Raw genomic sequence first — 18,290 nt, 5'->3', positions numbered from 1 at the left:
GATAATAGATGATAGCTGTCACAAAGCATGCGCGCCTTCATGGTCCCACCAGTTTGCCCAGTCTCACCTCTTCAGGTAGGATACATTGCGTCACTCCAGGTGCCATTCATAAGGAAGCTCTCCAGTGTTATTCCAGGACACAGTCAAGTCGACAGAGTGCCAAGGTTGTCACATTCCAGGTGCCGATATTTGCTATAATCTGTGCATTAGAAGACATGGCGTTGTGATCGACTGGAACTTTAAGTGCGGAAACATTTTTTGTGTTGTCCTCTGGATGAAGGGAATATACTGGACAAAGGGATTGAATGGGAGCGAGCGAGGCTCCAAAAGACCGTAGGACCAGGACGCACCGCAGCCAGACGCATCTGGACAGGAATGGCTCGTTGCGCGCCGCCGTTCCACTGTCTTCCACTACCACCGCTGTTTCTCTTGCTGCTGTTCTCGACGGGGGGTGCGCTGGATGTGGTGGACCAAGCATCCAGGTTAATCTGCAGCGAGGTAACAGCGGGGGCTACCCTCAATTCTTCGGCGTAGCCTGTAGCGCACCGGTTTGCCATATTTGTACTTTATCACCAGTTAGTAATATAATGAAGTCGATTATAGTTTCACTTGAGAACCCCTGGAGTTTGAAAAACAGGGTTACTACTTTAAAGTCGTCTGTGCTGTTCTAATTGTCCGTAAAGTGCATGTGACATCGAGACAGCGAGAGAAATATCAATGTCCATTTATAATTTACTACTGTGTCTCAGCTCAGAGGGCAGTCTACTTTTACTGATCCCAGTGTCCAGGCTTGTCTTCGACTTGAACGGTCATTGGAATTAAGTAATTGTAGTCGTAAGAGTATCATTCCAAGAATACAATTATTTGTTTATGTATTTTAACGTGTGTGTGTGTGTGTGTGTGTGTGTGTGTGTGTGTGTGTGTGTGTGTGTGTGTGTGTGTCTGTTCACACTTGGTCCTTCTTCTCCTCAAAGGGTTTGACTGACTGCTCAGTGACAGAGGGTAACATATATAATAATATCATAATATTATATTCCAAAAAATCGAACATATAACAATTACAATAAATCTCCTATTAGATCACATAAGACCTCGTATTGCATCAACCGACATGTATCTATTTGTTATTTACATTGACATAAATAGATAGGCTAATGTTTTATTGTGTATGCCATGTTTGCTCTCCTCAGCATCTCTGTACAGTTTTTCCAGTACTGAGGACCAGGAGCTCACAGTGGATGTTGAGCGTGTGGACCTGGACGTGGTGCTCTGCTGCTCAGACAGGCAGGACTGTGAACTCTGCCTAAAAATCTTAATCGCAATCCAAGGTAGGCTCCGGATATTCACTTGGACACAGACAACAATCATACTCCTCCCCCGCCCCTTGAGACACTAATCTCAACCCCTAATCAATAATTTGTAAATTGTCAAATTTACAATAAGACATATTTTTACTTATACCGTTTTTACTTTCGAATAAATCCTTTCTGATGTTGTGTTGCAAGGTTTTAGTTGACCATAACTGTCATGGCTATCTGAGTGGAAGAATTGTGCGGATGACTCATGGCTCTGCGTGTTGGATGGCAGGTGAAGACTTGGAACATGAAAAGCAGGATTCCAAGCAGTTGATCGAATTCGAAGAAGAGAGATTTGGCACAAAACAACCGGGAGAGGGAAGTGGTGGAGTGAGTGGGCTGTCCAACTCAACAGGTAAAACAACTACGCTCCCATGGTTGCACACATTCACACAAGCTGAGAGAGAGAGAGAGAGAGAAATAAACAAATAATAAACTAACTAGACGCCATGTGTTTGTGTGTGTTACAGCTTCGGTCAAAGTGTGTCTGACCGCTCCAATCATCGGCCACTGCAAGGCGGTGGAGTTTCGACCTGTCCAGAGATTTCAGAAATACATTCCTGAACGCAAGGTAAAGCTCCTCCTTCCCCCAGACAGGGCCCAGTGCCACAGCGCTGATGGGAGTTTCTGTGCATTGTTTAATCAAGTCATTTACTCAAGTCATCCAATTCCACTTGAGTAGCTCAGCTGTGTGTATGTTGTGACATCAAACACAGATTCACAAGCCTTCCACAGTTGACTCCTGGCCTACTGTGTGTACATTGTCCCGTAGCTCTGGGTGATGCTGAGGGTGAAGAAGTTTGGCGGTCCTGTTGCGGTTCAGGTGAAATCCAGATCCACAAAGTACTACAACCTGACGGTTCCATCCTTAGAAGAAGGTGGGATGAGTGACAGAGTGCAACCAAGTGGAAACACAATCAAACATGCTTCGTCACGAGAGTATTCTTCCTTCCTCATTGTGTTGTTTTGTGATTACAGTGTGCAACCTAAACCTAGACGCCAATGTCAAGGACTGTCATGGTAAGAAGAGAACATGAACTCAACGGTGATAATAGAAGGTGGGCTGTACCAGTATGGATTAGAATCCATAGTAACGACAATGATGTGTTGAACCGCCTCGTTTTGAAAGGTGCTTAACATATCAATGGATAGGGCAGCCGTGCATAACCCAGGTGGTTAATGTTTAATGAAATGATTTGTTATTATTAGCCTGTGATTGACCCCTCAAGCATAATAGCTATATATAGCTGAAAAGCTTGCCAAATGTGGCAATGCCTTATTCCTTCTGAGTTTCTTTCATTGTACTTGATCCACCTGATATGCTGGTTAATTAAATGCTTAGTGAATGCGGGTTGGTGAAAATAAAGCCTTGATGGAGTCCAGCATACATTTATTATAAAGCACTTTAATGAGGCCTAACTATAATGTTTAAACCAATAAAAACAGTTTAAACAAGATCTCAATTTTTAATCTACAAAATGTAAAGGCAAGACCAATAGGACCAAATATTTACTTACAGCCCAATTATTTACATAATTGGGCTGTAATCAATGCTGGACTCCTTGATGGAGTCCAGCATACATTTATTATAAAGCACTTTGATGAGGCCTAACTATAATGTTTAAACCAATAAAAACAGTTTAAACAAGATCTCAATTTTTAATCTACAAAATGTAAAGGCAAGACCAATAGGACCAAATATTTACTTACAGCCCAATTATTTACATAAACTGTACTTTCACAATAGATGCCACTCAAAGTAGAAACTGATGTCTTTGGCTAGCTGCCACAGGCACACAGAAAACAGTGCCACATACTTACTACCAAACACACACAGTACTGTACTGTGTGTGTGTGTGTGTGTGTGTGTGTGTGTGTGTGTGTGTGTGTGTGTGTGTGTGTGTGTATGTGTGTGTGTGTGTGTGTGTGTGTGTGTGTGTGTGTGTGTGTGTGTGGGGGGGGGGGGGGGGGGGGGGTGTGGGGGTGTGTGTGGGTGTGGGTGTGGGTGTTAAAATACCAGCTGAGATATGTTTGTGTGTCTGTACGATACCTAATTTATATACTTATTTGTGTTGCTTTTGGCCTGAAGTATTTAGTATAAATTAATAATAATTACTATTAATAATAATAATTGAATCATAATATTTAAGACAATGTACAACAACGCCAACTATCATCTAACTACCCATAGCTCCAAGACTTGAGGTGGTGCATAGTGAGACAGATCAAATCATCCTTCGACTGGACATCCCCTACAGTGAGACAGTCCTGTTCCAAAAGTTCTGGAATGAAAATTCTGGAGAGCTTCTTGAATGGGTGAGTCCCAAACACCAATCATTCAATACACTCACAGTTCACAATAGTACAAAACAAGGTTGTTTATGTGAAACTACATGTCTTTTGTTGTTTTCTTTCAGCCAAAGGGCCAAAAAGAAATCAACATTGCGACAAATGCTGTAGCACCGTGCCTATGCTTCCGGGTAGGCTATTGGTTGTTGGGTATCTGCTAATGATGACACAACCTTTAAACACTTTGAAGATGAAAATAACCTTATTTGTTGTGTGACACAGGTATGGTTGAAGGGAAAGCCACTTTGTAGGAAATACTGTCCCTTCAAAAACCTGCACGGTAAGGACAATCTATCTTGTTTATGCTGAAAATATATTTTTAAGTTGTAGCAAACCTTTTTTATCTCTTTCTTTTATTTAGGAATTATTGAAAAAATGCAGACCAATGTGTCTGTGTCCATGTCTGTGGCGCTGGTGAGAGGTAACCATGGGAACACAAGGCAGGCTACGGCGTTAAGCTGGAATGTGACTGCCCCCTGCAGGCTGAATGGAGAAGTGTGGCTTTGCAAGAAGGACTCCGCAGGGGGTGGTTGTGAGGAGGTTACTGGCTCAAGACAGAGTCTGTACAACCACACAGATGATGGCTGGGGAGCCACAGCCAATGGACACTGGGTAACATTACTATTTTGATCTAATATCTTAATCATTTTGTCAAAAGAATATCTGTAATCATATAGTGAGCACGCAAATTTATTTTTTAATGTATCAATTATTTTTCTCAACAGAAGATAAAAGGGGAGTTTGTGAACATGTCATCACACCCTACTCTCTGTATTCAGGTGATCTTTGACTGTTCCTTTACTGAATGTGATAAAAAAAAAATATATAAATATATATACATGATCAATGCAGACATATGTTTTTTATCAGTGCGGTTTAAGATACTCTTCTGGTGCTATCCGATTAGGTCATGCTACATGGGTCGCATTCAAACCTGGAACCACACTGTCCCTTTGCAGGTATGATACTGACCTTGACTGTCCTTGACAACTTATTACCTCACTTACTTAATTATTTTCGCACATTTATTATTGTCCATAAGTATTGTTTCCTATAAAATTCATTGTGTGTACTTACTGATAGATGATATTATCCATTTCATGCATGTAATCAATCTTTTCACATCTCATTCCTAGAGCCCCGATGGAGATGGAGTTTGCTTATCTTCTTCGGCCTCCTTCTCATGTGCATGTCTTTACTTGGGGCATATTTTGTCCAAGGACTGCTTAAAGGTCAGCCATCAAACAACTCCCTCCTGCTACTGTTAATGCAAATTCTGTTAACAAAATAACTAAAATCCCACTATGTTACACCTTTAGGTTATGCTTGGAGATGGTTTAAGGAGAGTGATGTGAAAGGTATAAAGAACAGCTTTGACTCTGTACAAGACAGTACATATTGGTATGTCAACATTGTTGTATGATGTACAGTCTTCCTCTTGGTCCAGGCATGGTCGCCGGGAGCCATGTTGTGCTACTGCACCAAGCAGATGGGGAGATGGCTCTGCCAGTGCTGCTGTCCCGCCTGGGCTCCTCCCTCCAGACACTGGGCTTCAGCGTGTCCCTCGACCTCTGGAGCCAGACGGAGCTCGGCGTGCTGGGCCCCGTGCCCTGGCTCCACTCCCAGCTGGACCGGGTCCAGAGGCAGGGGGGAAAGGTGGTGCTGGTCCTGACCCAGGCCGCCTGGGCCAAGGCGGACGAGTGGGGCGGCCAGGGTTGGGAGAGGGGCGGGGCTAAGAGCAGGGAGAGCAGAGAGGACGGCGAGGAAGAGGAAGAGGCGGGCGGGAAGGGTAGCCCAGTCACCTCCAAGCACGTAGACGCGTTCAGCGCCTCGCTGAGCTGCGTGCTGGCCGACTACATGCAGGGCCGCGCCGGCGAGCGCTTCCTCCTGGTGCAGTTTGAGTCTCTGCCTCCCCAGGCGCCGGGCTCCAACTGCCCGCTGCCCGAGCTGTTCCGCGGCCTCTACCTCCACTGCCTCCCCTCCCAGAGCCTGGCCTTCCTGACGGACCTGGCCGGGGGGAGGCACGGGTCGTCGGCGTCTGCGAGACGCAAGAAGGCGGGTAAGCTCAGGGTGGCATCCAGGGTGCTGGCCAGAGGACTGACGGGGGCGGGGGTGACCATGCTGCGGCTGGCAGGGCTGCCCCAGGACTGTGTCAGGACGGGGGAGGAGGACACCTGGGAATCAGTGCCCCTGCAGCCGTACGCCACCACTCCTCCTTCAAGCCCGGACACTGGCCCTAAGGAGGCCAGATGGGTCTGAGAGCGAGGGTGCAAGAGAGCAAGGGAGCAACAGAGCAAGGGAGCGAGACCAAAGGACTAAAGGATGAGACTATAGAACTATTTTTGAAATTACTTTCAAAGATTCCAATCAAGTATCCAGCACACTAGTCTACATATTTGCTTTCTGGAAGTGTATTTCCGGGAACTGTTTGCTTGTGTTAATGATTTGCAGATATAGTCTGTAGATGCATATCTCATTTAACCAAACACAGCCTTTTTTAAGTCGTTCCTGCGGGTGAGTATGCTACTCTGCTTTCCTCAGATCTTGGATGTTGGTTTCAGTTGACTTGATGAGGTTTTATGTGTGTGTACATAGCATGCTTCTTTGTAAATCGTGTATTCAAATGATTGACTGCTACTAAGAGTTCATTGTGTGTGTATTTTAAGTGTAGAACACTGTGTTATCCCAAAACACTAATTAAAACACATTTTAGTGTAACTTAAAATGAAATAATAAGTTAATTTATAATAAGTTTAAATTATGCTGTATGATTTTATGAAACCTTAAGTTGCCTGAACATATATTAGGTATGCTACCTAATATGTCAAGGCGATATCAGCATTTTCTATGGGTTCAACTCATAACTTACTTAGTCTTTAACTGAATAATTTTGAGAATTTATTGTGATTTTCATGATTATGCCTTTGTTTAATATTAAATACAATACAAATACTTAGTAAGACATTTTCTTTCACCTTTGCAGCATCTTTTTTGCCTACCTATGAAAAGGAAAAAAATCTTAAGTTAAACAAAAGGGAAACTGTTCATTATGCCTTCCTTATTGACGCGGTGACTATTCAACATGGTCCAGCTGGACAGTGTGATTCACATGAGGGGATAGTGATTGGTGGATTAAATGAATCCCCAGCGGACTTGGGCGGCGCCTATCATGCTGCAGCCCAGCTGCAAGGAACACAAGGACAACCACCCAACAGGAGCTGTGTGTTCATCTAGCCCAGCTCCACTCATCCTTCCGAGTCCCTCATGCTCATGAAGGTGCCCGCTATAACATGAAACTCTTGATTCATTGATCGGGGGTTTGGCTAGAGACGTGAAATTGGCCCACCGGCGAGAAATCAGTTGTTTCAACGACGTGCACATTTTGCACCAAGGTACGAGCAGGCTAGCCGGTTGTGAGACCGAGCTAGCTAGCAACTATGGGTGTCAAATATAGCTCACACAGCTATTCAACTTGCGATTATTATATTGTATGTACAACATGTAGACATCCTTTTCGGGCTATTAGTCGAATTGTACAAGCTATAATCGGCCCAGGTTAGCAGCTACCTGACCTTAGCGTAATGCTGGTTAGGCTAATAGGCTTGTTGGTGCTGATGCTGAGCTGGCTCTGTGGTTGATACCAGGACATCCCTTGCCCCGACCATCGCTTCTCAGTTGGAGATTCGTGGATATAAATTACATCAACGCAGGGATACACATATATTGTGCTGGCTTTGTGCTGATAGCATCTCCTTATATCAAAGTTACATTTGGTTCCCTTTTTTTAAACCCATTTAGGTAACTTCGGATATTGCTTGGGCGTTTCTGAACCGGTGTCGTGCCAGAAGTTGATTTTTGCCAGAAACTGATTTCCGGTCCGCGGGAGCGCGCACGGTCTGTTAAAGTTGTGTTTCTGCCTCAAAATGGCTTGATATCACTCAGCAAAGTAATACTGACAAGATTTGATGTCAACCAGTGCTTGAATAATGTGTAAAGGGCCATTACAGGGCCATTACAATGTAAAAATCAGCGGACCGGAAATCAGTTTCTGGCAAAAATCAACTTCTGGCACGTCGTGCCAGAAGTTGATTTTTGCCAGAAACTGATCTGATCGCGCACTGTCTGTTAAAGTTGTGTTTCTGCCTCAAAATGGCTTGATATCACTCAGCAAAGTAATACTGACAAGATTTGATGTCAACCAGTGCTTGAATAATGTGTAAAGGGCCATTACAATGTAAAAATCAGCGGACCGGAAATCAGTTTCTGGCAAAAATCAACTTCTGGCACGACACCGGAACTATCATAAATATAATACAATGTGGACATTGGGTGATACGGGAATATGAGTTTGATACACAAGGAATTTGTGATTTAGCGCCGAAATTGCAAATAGACGGATCGGTGTGTCAACACCGATCCGTGGAGTCAGATCACATGAATGACAAATCAATTTCCGATAGCAGTAGGCCTACTCATACTCACACCTCAAATTCTAATAAAAAAACATATTTAAACTAATGAGGAAAGTCTATTAACTAATAAAATTTTTTGTTTCTCATATTCATCGGTTTATAACTAGTGAGTTTTGAGAGAGTTGTATAACCGGACTAGTGTCAACACAGTGCTTCTCTTTTCTTTGTATTTATTTCTAATAGTCCATCAATAATGTTTTGATATGGGAATTTTCAAAAACCTATCTGAATGAGGTGTTTAGAAAAATACTGACATAAAGTGACTTGACATAACATCATGTCAATGTCTTATCACCCTTGATTCAAAACAAATATTTAGTTGACTTGTTATTATGTTGAATATGTTGGTCTGATTGTATAGTATTCAAACTAAGCGTTTCTCACATTTTTTTGGGATTTAATACTTTTAAATAGGTCAGTCACCTTACTTCGACTAAGAAGGAAACACTTTTTTTTATGTCCACGTACACAGCATATTATTTTTTTCATTCAGTAAGAAACATCTTGTTCTTTATGCCCTGTAATTGGATGCTTGGGTTTGTTAAATGCCTTGATGTGACTTCCCCAACAGGAAAGGAGCGATGTGGTGTGAATGGTCTTCTCTGCCTTTACTGGTCCTCGTCTGGGAACTATCTGTGGTTAGAGTAGAGACGGCACCATGCCAGACCTGCCACAAGCTTACTGACAGCTTCATTAAGGTAACCTATCTTTCCATATTCTTCAAACCTGCAACTATGTTACTTTTCTAATTATATTTTCCAGTTATTAAAAAAAAAAAAAAACTTAAGTAAAACAGGGCCATCCATGAGTCAACCCGTCCAGGGATTTTTTCTCTAGAAATCCTTATATTCTGGTTCACCTTTGCCCTTACCTGACGGGCCAGATGGTTTAGTACACAGAATCTGGGAAGTTGTACACTTTCAAAAAATAATTTTCCTGTCATTGGAGGAACCACTTGTCTATCATCGTCCATCATCTAGTTCCTAATAGGTCCGAACCACTGTGGTTTGGCCAAAAGAGCATAACTCAAAGGATGATTTTGTATGATCAATTGTGTTCGCAAATTCAGCTGACTCTCAAGGTAACCCTTTCCCCCCCTCACCATTGTAAAAAGATAAAGCTATAATTCTAGCTACTCAAGCCAGTAGAGGTGGCTAAAGGGAAAACTTGCATAGTGCTTTTCTTTAATATATCGGATGTGATTTTCTGCTTTTCTACTCAATCTCCTTTTGACTTTCCTCAGGGCTTGGAGGTAACGTCCAGTAAGAACTTTGGCGGTGGCAACACAGCGTGGGAGGAGGAGAAGCTAGCTAAATATGCACGCAGGTAAGAGAGAGAGGTCTACTTCATCAACATTACTTTATTAAGTGGACACAATCATGGACCTCCGTCAAACTCCTTTCATCATCACAATCATGCCGCGACCTTGACCCTTGACCTCCACATCCACATCAAAGGTTTTGGAAAACATAATTCTATAATTATATTCGATAAAAGAACAAGCAAAAAAAAAAAATTCTCACCAAAAAAAAACCTTTTTGTGACGTTACAGTTTTTACTTTATTTCAGTTTTTTTTTTTTACATTCGCTGCGATGTCTAAGTCTACGTTTTGCTGTCCCTGTGTTTCAGTGAGACCAGGCTGCTCGAGATCGTTGAAGGTGCATGTGAGAAAACTGACTTTGAATGTAACCAGCTGCTGGAGCAGATCGAGGACCAGGTGGAGACGTGGTGGTTCCACAGGTAGGCCATGCTGTGTGTGTTCTCCGCCTCCCTTGATGACGTGGATGCAGCGCTTCTGATTTTGAGGTTGTGCACCTAACGTGTCACTGTGCACCCAACACGTATGACCTGCAATGTCCTTCTGTTTGTAGACAGCAGGAGGCCCCCGACCTTTTTGATTGGCTGTGCATCGAGGAACTGAGACTGTGTTGTCCACCAGGACGCTATGGACCTCAGTGCAAAGGTTCCACAAAAACACATGCCATATTATTGTATCTTTTTTCCAGTTATTGCATAGATCCCCTTTGATCACAGTTCTCAAAATCTCTAAACAAATTGTTGTAACCATATCAAGTTCAGTAATAATTGTGTGTGTGTGTGTGTGGTTTTGCATGGCAGAGTGTCTCTCCGGTCCGGGGGGAGTGTGTGGCGGCCTAGGCCGCTGTGAAGGCGAGGGCACCCGTCTGGGGGACGGAGAGTGTGTCTGTGACCCGGGATACTCAGGCCAGCTGTGCCAGAACTGTGGGGATGGCTACTACAGAGAGAAGAGCTCTAATCACAGCACGGCAGCTTGTGCAGGTGACTAACCCCCCCAGCCCCCCCTCCCTCAAGATCCAAGATGGCCTCCTTATCAGTTGTATGCATTCTGCACTGCTTGTAAGACCTATCCTCTCTCTCTCTCTCTCTCTCTCCCCCCCTCTGTAGCCTGCTACCATTCATGTAATAAATGCTTGGGGCCACAGGATTACAAATGCCTGGATTGTAAACCAGGCTGGATCCTCCATGACAACAAGTGCATAGGTGAGTGTGGCCTTTTTCCCCTTCTCGTTTTTTCACCTTTCACATTTTCAGCGCTAATATGTCATGTCAGAAGTGGCACCTCTTGTTTACCTTGCTCTTGTCGCCTCCTTTAGACACTGATGAATGTGGCACAGAGTTGGCACGCTGCCCCACCAACACCTACTGTCACAACACCGATGGGTCATACGAGTGCAGAGGTGAGCTCTCGTGGCGCACACGTGTCAGTCACGCTGTCAAGTCACTGGTGTCCTGAAGCTCTGGAATGTCATGTTTACACAATGGCATGTCCTGAGGACTGATTGCAATCTTATTTTGAAGACGACACAATGTGTCTGTTGTTCTTTGTTTATCACGCCAGCTCTGCTCAGTATTAGACCATATTTGTATTTTGAGTTACTGTACAAATTAAATGAAAATTGCAAGCTTTTAAAATGATGATCAGATGATTATCAGAAGGGAATCTATTTGACAACATTGAATAACAAAACACATTTGTTTTTGAAATATCTGTATTCTATTATCTGTATTCAGGCTGTGACCAGGCGTGTGTGGGCTGCATGGGAAGTGGGCCGGCCCGCTGTAAGAAGTGTGCCCGCGGCTACAGGCTCAGAGGATCCAAATGTGTTGGTAGGTGGCATACAATAGATGAATCCACATCCATTCCTGGTTATTTCAGTATACACCCTGATAAACCTGCACCTTCTCCTGCCTCCTCCTCTCCTGCAGACATAGACGAGTGTAGCGAACGCGCGATAGCGTGTCCGGGGCTGAATGAGGCCTGTACCAACGAGGAGGGCTCCTTCCACTGTGACTGTGCTCAGGGCTTTATCCGACGAGACAGCATCTGTGTGGAGAACAAGCTGCCCAGTAAGTACTAGTCAAGTATGCACAGACAGACACAAAACATTGGTACATTAGCGTCTAGTGATTTGGCGCTTTTATCCGACTATTAGTGCATCTAAGAACAATATCAAAGCAACCATACACTCATAATTTGGGGTAACAAATTCTGATTGCCGCACGACAAAACTGAATGGCTATATGAATCGAATAATACATCATTGGTAGAAGTTTTTTGCCGGGGCACATGCATATCCGACCTTAGAGAATGAAAGTTAATCACTGAATGTCTTGTGCCATTACATTTCATATTGTATCCTAGTGGTGAGATACCCATACCCCCTGGCATTAGCTAGATTCACTTAGTTATTTTATTTCTACATACAAGTTACTCAGAGATCCTACATCTCAACAAAGTGCCTTCCAACTCCAGCATCAAGTTAGAATTCAACATCGACAAACAAAGGACTAGAATTTTAGGATAACCCCTGTTAAATCTACTCTCCCAGCGGGACCAGAGAAAGGTCTCTTCGACGACATGACTGAAGACGAGGTGCTGGTGCTGCAGCAGATGTTTTTTGGAGTGGTGATATGTGCGCTGGCGACACTCGCCGCAAAGGGAGACATGGTCTTCACTGCCATCTTCATCGGAGGCGTGGCAGCGATGGCTGGCTACTGGTTCACTGAAAAGGGAGATTACATGCTTGACGGCTTTCTGAAGGGACGCTAGTCCTAGCCCCGGGTTTTGGTAAAGGAAACATGGGATTGCTAACCAGGCAATAGGTAAAGGTGACTCCCGCAGTACTAGCCAATCAGAATTCTGCTTTCCGGTTGTGAAGTTACTTGAATGCTGCCTGGACTGCTGTTACAAATACAGGACTGATCATTTTGAATCAAAAACTCAGGCTATGCAGGAGAATATATCTATGTAGCCGCGAGCATTGGAGGAGTACTTGGCAACGACCGCAATGCAATGAAATGATGGAATTGAACTTGATCCCCTACCTCAACATTGCAAAAAGCAGGGGTCAAGAAATCAATTAGACCACCACTGATTGTCACACATTTATTATGCATTTTCATGTTACATCTGTGGGAAAATATTGCACAAGAAAGAAAGTTATTTATTCACATAATATGAACGTCCTTAGCATTTATCATGTCAATCCTATCGTTATTTAATTTGGCTGTATGCTTTGAAACTGAAGCTTTCTCAGAATGAATGGTAGAGCTATTGATATGGTGTTGCTAGGTAAGGTGTTGCACTATGTAGGCCTGCTGCTTGGGGTTGAGCCTTTATCATTTCAAAGCAAGCTCCTTGAAATACTCTGGAATCCATCCATTATGACACTGTTTGTTCAAGTCCATTGTTTTTAACTTGCTTTTTTTTTTGAATGCATGTGAAAAGGTACTTCAATGACATTATCTGTTTATTTATTATCTGGTTTTCAGGATGAGAATCGACTGCTGCATGTTCATTTTATTTATTTGTCAAACTGCCAGGTGTGCGTTTACACTACAGCGATTACGTGTGTTTTAGAAATGTATTTGCACTCCTAATGCAAGACATACAATCTATTTTAATTTTCCTTTAAATCAATTTCAAAGAGTATTTTTTTGGGGAATTGAATACTGTGATATGTTTTCAAATGTTCTGCTTTTATTTTTTATTTTACGGAATTATGTGAGCCATGACATTTAGAAACCATCACGCTTGGTTGATTGTGATTTTCCCCCACTTTATTAGACTAGAAGGCTCACTTCCCTGCTGCAAAAAACATTATTTGCATACTATAATTTCCTTTTAACTCAAATGCTTTGACTTTTTTTTCCCCAAATATTTCATTTTTTTGCACTTTCAATAAAATCGGAGAAATTCTCTATGATGGCATGTTTCTAAATCTATCAGTGAACTTAAGAAAAATCCTTAAAAACACAAACTGATTCTATTAAAATCGAGAGGTTATCATGCAATTACCCAGCACTGTGGAGAATGAGACTTGGAGTGTGGTCTCATTGTGTCCAATTATAATGGGGTAATAGAACCCACCCATTAGCAATTACACAGTCTGTCCCATCTGCCAAAGGGATGCATCTCGATCAGAGTGGGTGTGTTGAGATTCAGTCTATTTCAGTGTTCCACTCCAGTTAATGGGGTTTAAGCGCAGTAGTTCCCTCTCCTCCAGAGCCCCCAGGGATCGGGTTAGTGCTCTGTCTCTCCATGTCTGCTCCATTAGCTACACACACACACACACACACACACACACACACACACACACACACACACACACACACACACACACACACACACACACAGTGGAGAAGTCGGTTAATACCCTCCCAGCAAACTGGAATCATTTTCTACTTCCCGGTGCAGGAATTATTTCTTGATCGCAAGCGTGTGCTGATGATCATTGAGATAAGTGTTTATACCTTTTTATTCTCATCTCTGTACAGCGTCATCGCTCTGCTGTGTTTGATGCGCTCCTCTCGGTCTCTGGTCACATCGCGGCGGTCCTCTTCGCGCATGTATTCAGCCTCCTTCACTTTACTGGCCAGCTGCAGTCTCAATCCAACCCTCTTCTCCTCTATCTGCCTTTTCAGCTGCTCTCGTATCTCTTTCCTGGTGAAAGGACAACACATTCAGTTTTCTTTCCCATCAGTAAACAGTGAATGATTTTCCCTATAGAATTTCAGTGAAAAGGCGGTGTCACAGGGTCGGTATTGTATTGTTATTTGCAGTAAGGGAACACATGGCAGGTGTACGATGAAAGACGACCCCAAGGCTTGGGGGGTGGGGGCAGACTATGTTATACCGATAATCTTCTCTCTCACTGCTGGTGCCATAGAAAGGTCTCCGCCACCCTTGATGATACCTGTCAGAACAGGAAAAGAGGTGAGGTGACGTTTATCACTGACTCATACTCCTATATCAAAGAAAGCAGAGCTCTTCTCGCCCTTTTACATTTCGCCTGACAGTCATCAGACTGGATTAGAGCGGTTCACAGTCTCACGTGTAGTATTCCTTCCTCTGCATGCAGAGAGACCTCTGTTGGTTGTGGTGGTGGACAGCCAACGTCTCCAGGCATACGGTGCGTTTAGGGACCAGCGGGGGATGCAGAGGGTTCAGCCTGGGAAGGCTCTGGAGACCAAGCATTATGGAAGTCATTTGTCTTTAATCGAGAAGGCTGTAGTAGTAATGCATTGTAGTTTGCAGCCTGGTGGTTGAACCTATTCAATTCACCTGAAACTCTTTCCAGGACTGGGTTACATGTGAGATTTTTGGCAACGCCAAAGACGTGACCACCAGGCACCGACTCTGGCGTGAGGGAGGTGAGCTGTGAGGAATAATCACCGGAGTGGAGGCCAAGCAAATGGCTGCTACGGTGATGTAAACAGTCCACGGTCAACCGATACACAGTAAAAACGATCCAAACGGAGATTAAACCATTTAAATTCAGCTGTGAAACAACTTACGTAGTTTCATAGTGAAGTTGAAGCCGACACCTGTGTCCCTCAGTCGGTGAAGTTTCACTCTTTCCATTTCTAACAGGCGTTCCAACTCTCTCTCTCTATTCGCATTTTTGAACCCTACATCATCATACATCCCAGAAAACGGCTTGTGTATAATAATAGATGTATAAAAATAAATACATATAATCCCAGTCCATAGCCTACAGTACTACCATGTGTTTGTTAATTGGAATGTTGCCCTTGAGTGTTTTGCATTGGCAACAGTTGCCTTGGAAATACACACTTTACCACTTTACCTCCAGCCCCATTGTTAGCAGTAAGCAGGGTGGACTTTTAAGTTGAATAGCCTCTGACAAAGGACAGAGAAAAAACTCTAGACTCCAGAAACAACAACAGACTACTGTGTGTTTAGGTCGGTAGGCAGCTACCAATAGAGACACATATACTGGATTGAGAAAAATGGGGTTGGGGGGTAAATAATCACATCACAACACATAATATTAATAAATACTTTATTCAACATACTTTAGAAACATACTTTACTTTAGCATTTATGGAAGCAGGAACATTGCACCTATTAACTTTTGACTCACTCTTTTAACATTTACACTGTTTAACATGGTTATAAAGTCACAGTAGGTATTCAATATTTGGAATGATTGCCGCTTTGCAATTAAAACACTGAGCAGCTTCTTTGAGATGCCTCATATGCCCAGCTCCTTGTGGTTTTCAACCAGCCAGGCATGGTATTTATTCAGCTTGTGATCCTGAGGGGTGACCTTGGATGACAAAACAATCCATACATATGAATTAAGAAAGCTATTTTGCTATTTTGTACAATGACAATATAAACTGCTGGTTATAAAACATGTTTAGGTACCTGTCTCCATTCTTCCACACAGAAGATCCTGTAGGAATCGTTGCCGTATTTTCCTATACCATGTAGTTCTATTGGATAGCGCCACTGTTTACTTAAATACTCCTCTGTAATAGAAAAAGTACAGGGATTAATGTGGTTATTGCTTTTATTTAATATTGTAGGGTCAAAAACAAACAATTGTAAGTGTTGTGCTTTGATCACTATTTAGCATGCAACATTTGGACAGTGGGAAAATTGTAATAGTGTTACCTGAAAAGCGAATTAGTATTTTGGCTCTGATCTCATACAAGCCAAGTGGCTTCAGAAGTTCAGATATTGACTTCCAATTTGCATCTTTAGTTATTTCAGCAGATGGGTAACGCTCAAAGAACTGCCAAAGAACCGGAATGGCCACTTTTCCTGAAGGTAAATAACAAAGAACATACATTTACACACCATCGTCTGACTTTTTAAACATGATTGAACTAAGTACTGCATGATGAATGAGTTTATTTGTCTGTCTTTGTGTATTTATCTACTCACCACTGGTCTTGTTTAAAAAGATGGTGGCCACGAGCAGCTTCCAGGGGTTGTGAAACAGGGTTTCCTGCACCAGGTAAAAGGGGGAGCGTGGGGGGGTCCACTTCTTGAAAGCTTTTCTCCTGGGTGGGCTGAGAACTACATGAGAAGCAGACAGGACAATCACAATGTGATTAAAAACAAAAACAAATAAAAACTGTCTGATATTGACATTATATATTATTATTATATATTATTATATTATACTATCAATGATTTCATTTTCATACATTTGTTCCGTAACAATTACCATCTCTTCGTGATTTACCACTGAAATAGGGGCTGGTCTTTCGTTTGTCACCCAAGATTTTGGACTCTGTTTAAATGTATACAACAAGAATTATCAGCATGCAGATATGTTTTTAATGCCACCAGTATATGTTTATCATATCATGACGTGCACACAAACATCAGAGTGCATCGATCATACATACTTTGGCGTTCTCTTGTTGGTGAACAGCATTCATCAGGCTTGTCAGGTGACAAGGACACTTCCTCCTTCACATTCTCATTCTCCCCATTAGCACATTGAGTTTCAAGCTCTGCTTCCACTGGAATCTTTTCCTCATACCATCCTTGCTCGGTCTCAGATTCACTCACTCCCTCACTGGCAGCATCAGCAGTCACAATGATAGCCAGAGGCAGGGGGCCTGGCTGTGTATTCTCCTGCCTCTGCCAGGTGTTTGCTTGGCCTGTCAGAGCAGCAGACGGTTTGAAGAGCTTCTCCCTCAGCCGTCCTCTTAGGTTACTTTCCGGTTGAGAATCGCCCATCGTTGTTAAAAACACTGACTGCGTTAAACATTCCCCAGCATTAACAGTATCACACGCCCCTCCCCTTGGTAATACCTGCAAGTTTTCCACAGTACCACTCTGAACGTCCTCCTCCTTTTCTTCGATCTCCTCTTTGATTAAAGGCGAGACGTCTGAAGTCTGCTTGGATGCAACGGCTTCTGGATGTTCAATTCTGGTCGGGGAAGTTTGTTTTCTGTTTATTTTACTTGGAAGCTCATCTGATAAATCGGTCAAACTTTCTGATTTCATTTTCAGCTTTTTGGCATCCGTTTCCATCCGTCTTCTTCTCTGCCTCTTATCCATGGGAACAACCAGAGATGTGTAACTCATATCATCCTGAGAGGTGCTAAAATCAAAGAGGTCTATATGTAAACCTCCTTCTCTGTCTTTAAGAAGGAAAGCCTGCAAAGATGCTTTGGACCGGAATGTCTTCCCTTGTGAACTGTAGGAGTGGAAGGAATGGAAATAATTATTTAAATGTTGTTATCTTTAATGTTCTATTGATTTTTGAACATGCATCTAGATAGATGCATGTGATCTGAAACAATTTAATTACCTTGTAATGTAGACGTCCATTTTGCCTGCTGTCTTGCCTGCTTTCCGTTGTTTCACTACTCTTGTCCAGCCAGTGGGCATTCTAAAAGTGTGTGATGATGATTCATCCTTGTCTGTCTGAATATTTATAATGTCTCTATTTGTGTCACTGTCCAACTGCATATCGCATGTAGCCATCGGATGATCCATTTCGGTTATGTATTGTTATATGCTTGGTTGTAACAGGGGAATATATATAAAGATAGTGCTGTCATTTCTTTAGGTATCTAAATGGTATCGATTGATGTCGATGGGAAAAGTAAACTGCTCAGAATCCCAGATCGAATGCAAAAACGTAGTATCTAGTTGTAAATGCAGTTTTATAATGTAGTTACACCCGAACGCATGCCTACCCCAATCTCCTCAACTCTGCAGTTTCACAATGGGATTCTTCATGTTGCAGTGAGCAGACATTGCTTTGCTTTGGTCCTTCCTGATCATTCTGTAAACAACCC

At 42.8% G+C, this 18,290-nt stretch overlaps 4 protein-coding genes across 6 annotated transcripts; 2 read left to right on the top strand and 2 right to left on the bottom strand.

The window, feature by feature from the left end:
- Window positions 1-375: 375 nt before the first annotated feature.
- Window positions 376-5,963, top strand: LOC311359809 (interleukin-17 receptor C; the record flags this gene model as incomplete). The annotated part of the gene is made up of 16 exons (XM_084479843.1): window positions 376-498; window positions 975-1,002; window positions 1,191-1,328; window positions 1,588-1,710; window positions 1,826-1,926; window positions 2,128-2,233; window positions 2,334-2,375; window positions 3,547-3,671; window positions 3,773-3,835; window positions 3,927-3,984; window positions 4,066-4,316; window positions 4,430-4,483; window positions 4,612-4,663; window positions 4,841-4,936; window positions 5,024-5,062; window positions 5,152-5,963. The coding sequence occupies 16 exons, from the start codon at window positions 376-378 to the stop codon at window positions 5,961-5,963; spliced, it is 2,211 nt and encodes a 736-aa protein (XP_084335969.1).
- Window positions 5,964-6,869: 906 nt separating this feature from the next.
- Window positions 6,870-13,314, top strand: creld1b (CRELD disulfide isomerase 1b). 2 transcript variants are annotated; one of them, XM_084479510.1, is made up of 11 exons: window positions 6,870-6,980; window positions 8,748-8,874; window positions 9,420-9,502; window positions 9,807-9,917; window positions 10,049-10,140; window positions 10,296-10,475; window positions 10,602-10,697; window positions 10,811-10,894; window positions 11,229-11,324; window positions 11,424-11,564; window positions 12,047-13,314. In XM_084479510.1, the coding sequence occupies exons 2-11, from the start codon at window positions 8,758-8,760 to the stop codon at window positions 12,265-12,267; spliced, it is 1,221 nt and encodes a 406-aa protein (XP_084335636.1). In that variant the 5' UTR covers window positions 6,870-6,980; window positions 8,748-8,757; the 3' UTR covers window positions 12,268-13,314. The 2 variants fall into 2 exon arrangements, with proteins under 2 accessions (XP_084335636.1, XP_084335635.1); XM_084479509.1 differs by having other exon boundaries at window positions 6,900-7,096.
- Window positions 13,315-13,663: 349 nt separating this feature from the next.
- LOC311359491 (uncharacterized protein) lies at window positions 13,664-15,144 on the bottom strand (the record flags this gene model as incomplete). Its single annotated transcript, XM_084479520.1, has 6 exons — window positions 13,664-13,774; window positions 13,971-14,160; window positions 14,354-14,413; window positions 14,552-14,679; window positions 14,782-14,918; window positions 15,015-15,144. 6 exons carry the CDS (start codon window positions 15,142-15,144, stop codon window positions 13,664-13,666), a joined length of 756 nt encoding a protein of 251 aa, XP_084335646.1.
- Window positions 15,145-15,598: 454 nt separating this feature from the next.
- mbd4 (methyl-CpG binding domain protein 4) lies at window positions 15,599-18,266 on the bottom strand. Of its 2 annotated transcripts, none has more exons than XM_084479506.1 (7): window positions 17,798-18,266; window positions 16,884-17,683; window positions 16,700-16,765; window positions 16,414-16,548; window positions 16,141-16,290; window positions 15,892-15,995; window positions 15,599-15,790 (listed from the first exon to the last, which is right to left on the bottom strand). In XM_084479506.1, the coding sequence occupies exons 1-7, from the start codon at window positions 17,983-17,985 to the stop codon at window positions 15,716-15,718; spliced, it is 1,518 nt and encodes a 505-aa protein (XP_084335632.1). In that variant the 5' UTR covers window positions 17,986-18,266; the 3' UTR covers window positions 15,599-15,715. The 2 variants fall into 2 exon arrangements, with proteins under 2 accessions (XP_084335632.1, XP_084335633.1); XM_084479507.1 differs by having other exon boundaries at window positions 16,718-16,765.
- Between the last annotated feature and the right edge of the window lie 24 nt (window positions 18,267-18,290).

Source organism: Micromesistius poutassou (assembly GCF_964030765.1).
Source record: "Micromesistius poutassou genome assembly, chromosome: 15".
NCBI classification, from domain to species: Eukaryota; Metazoa; Chordata; class Actinopteri; order Gadiformes; family Gadidae; genus Micromesistius; species Micromesistius poutassou.
The sequence above is the reverse complement of the archived record's forward strand: the minus strand, read 5'-3'. Positions and strand labels throughout refer to the sequence as shown.

Excerpts from the sequence above, each read along its gene's own strand:
- creld1b (XM_084479510.1), top strand. The coding sequence starts at position 8,758 with ATGTGGTGTGAATGGTCTTCTCTGCCTTTACTGGTCCTCGTCTGGGAA. Across the intron at positions 9,503-9,806 it reads CTAGCTAAATATGCACGCAG|TGAGACCAGGCTGCTCGAGA; the intron begins GTAAGAGAGAGA and ends CCTGTGTTTCAG. Across the intron at positions 9,918-10,048 it reads GAGACGTGGTGGTTCCACAG|ACAGCAGGAGGCCCCCGACC; the intron begins GTAGGCCATGCT and ends TTCTGTTTGTAG.
- mbd4 (XM_084479506.1), bottom strand. The coding sequence starts at position 17,985 with ATGGATCATCCGATGGCTACATGCGATATGCAGTTGGACAGTGACACA. Across the intron at positions 16,549-16,699 it reads TGGTAAATCACGAAGAGATG|TTCTCAGCCCACCCAGGAGA; the intron begins GTAATTGTTACG and ends CTTCTCATGTAG. Across the intron at positions 15,996-16,140 it reads AATACTAATTCGCTTTTCAG|AGGAGTATTTAAGTAAACAG; the intron begins GTAACACTATTA and ends TTTCTATTACAG.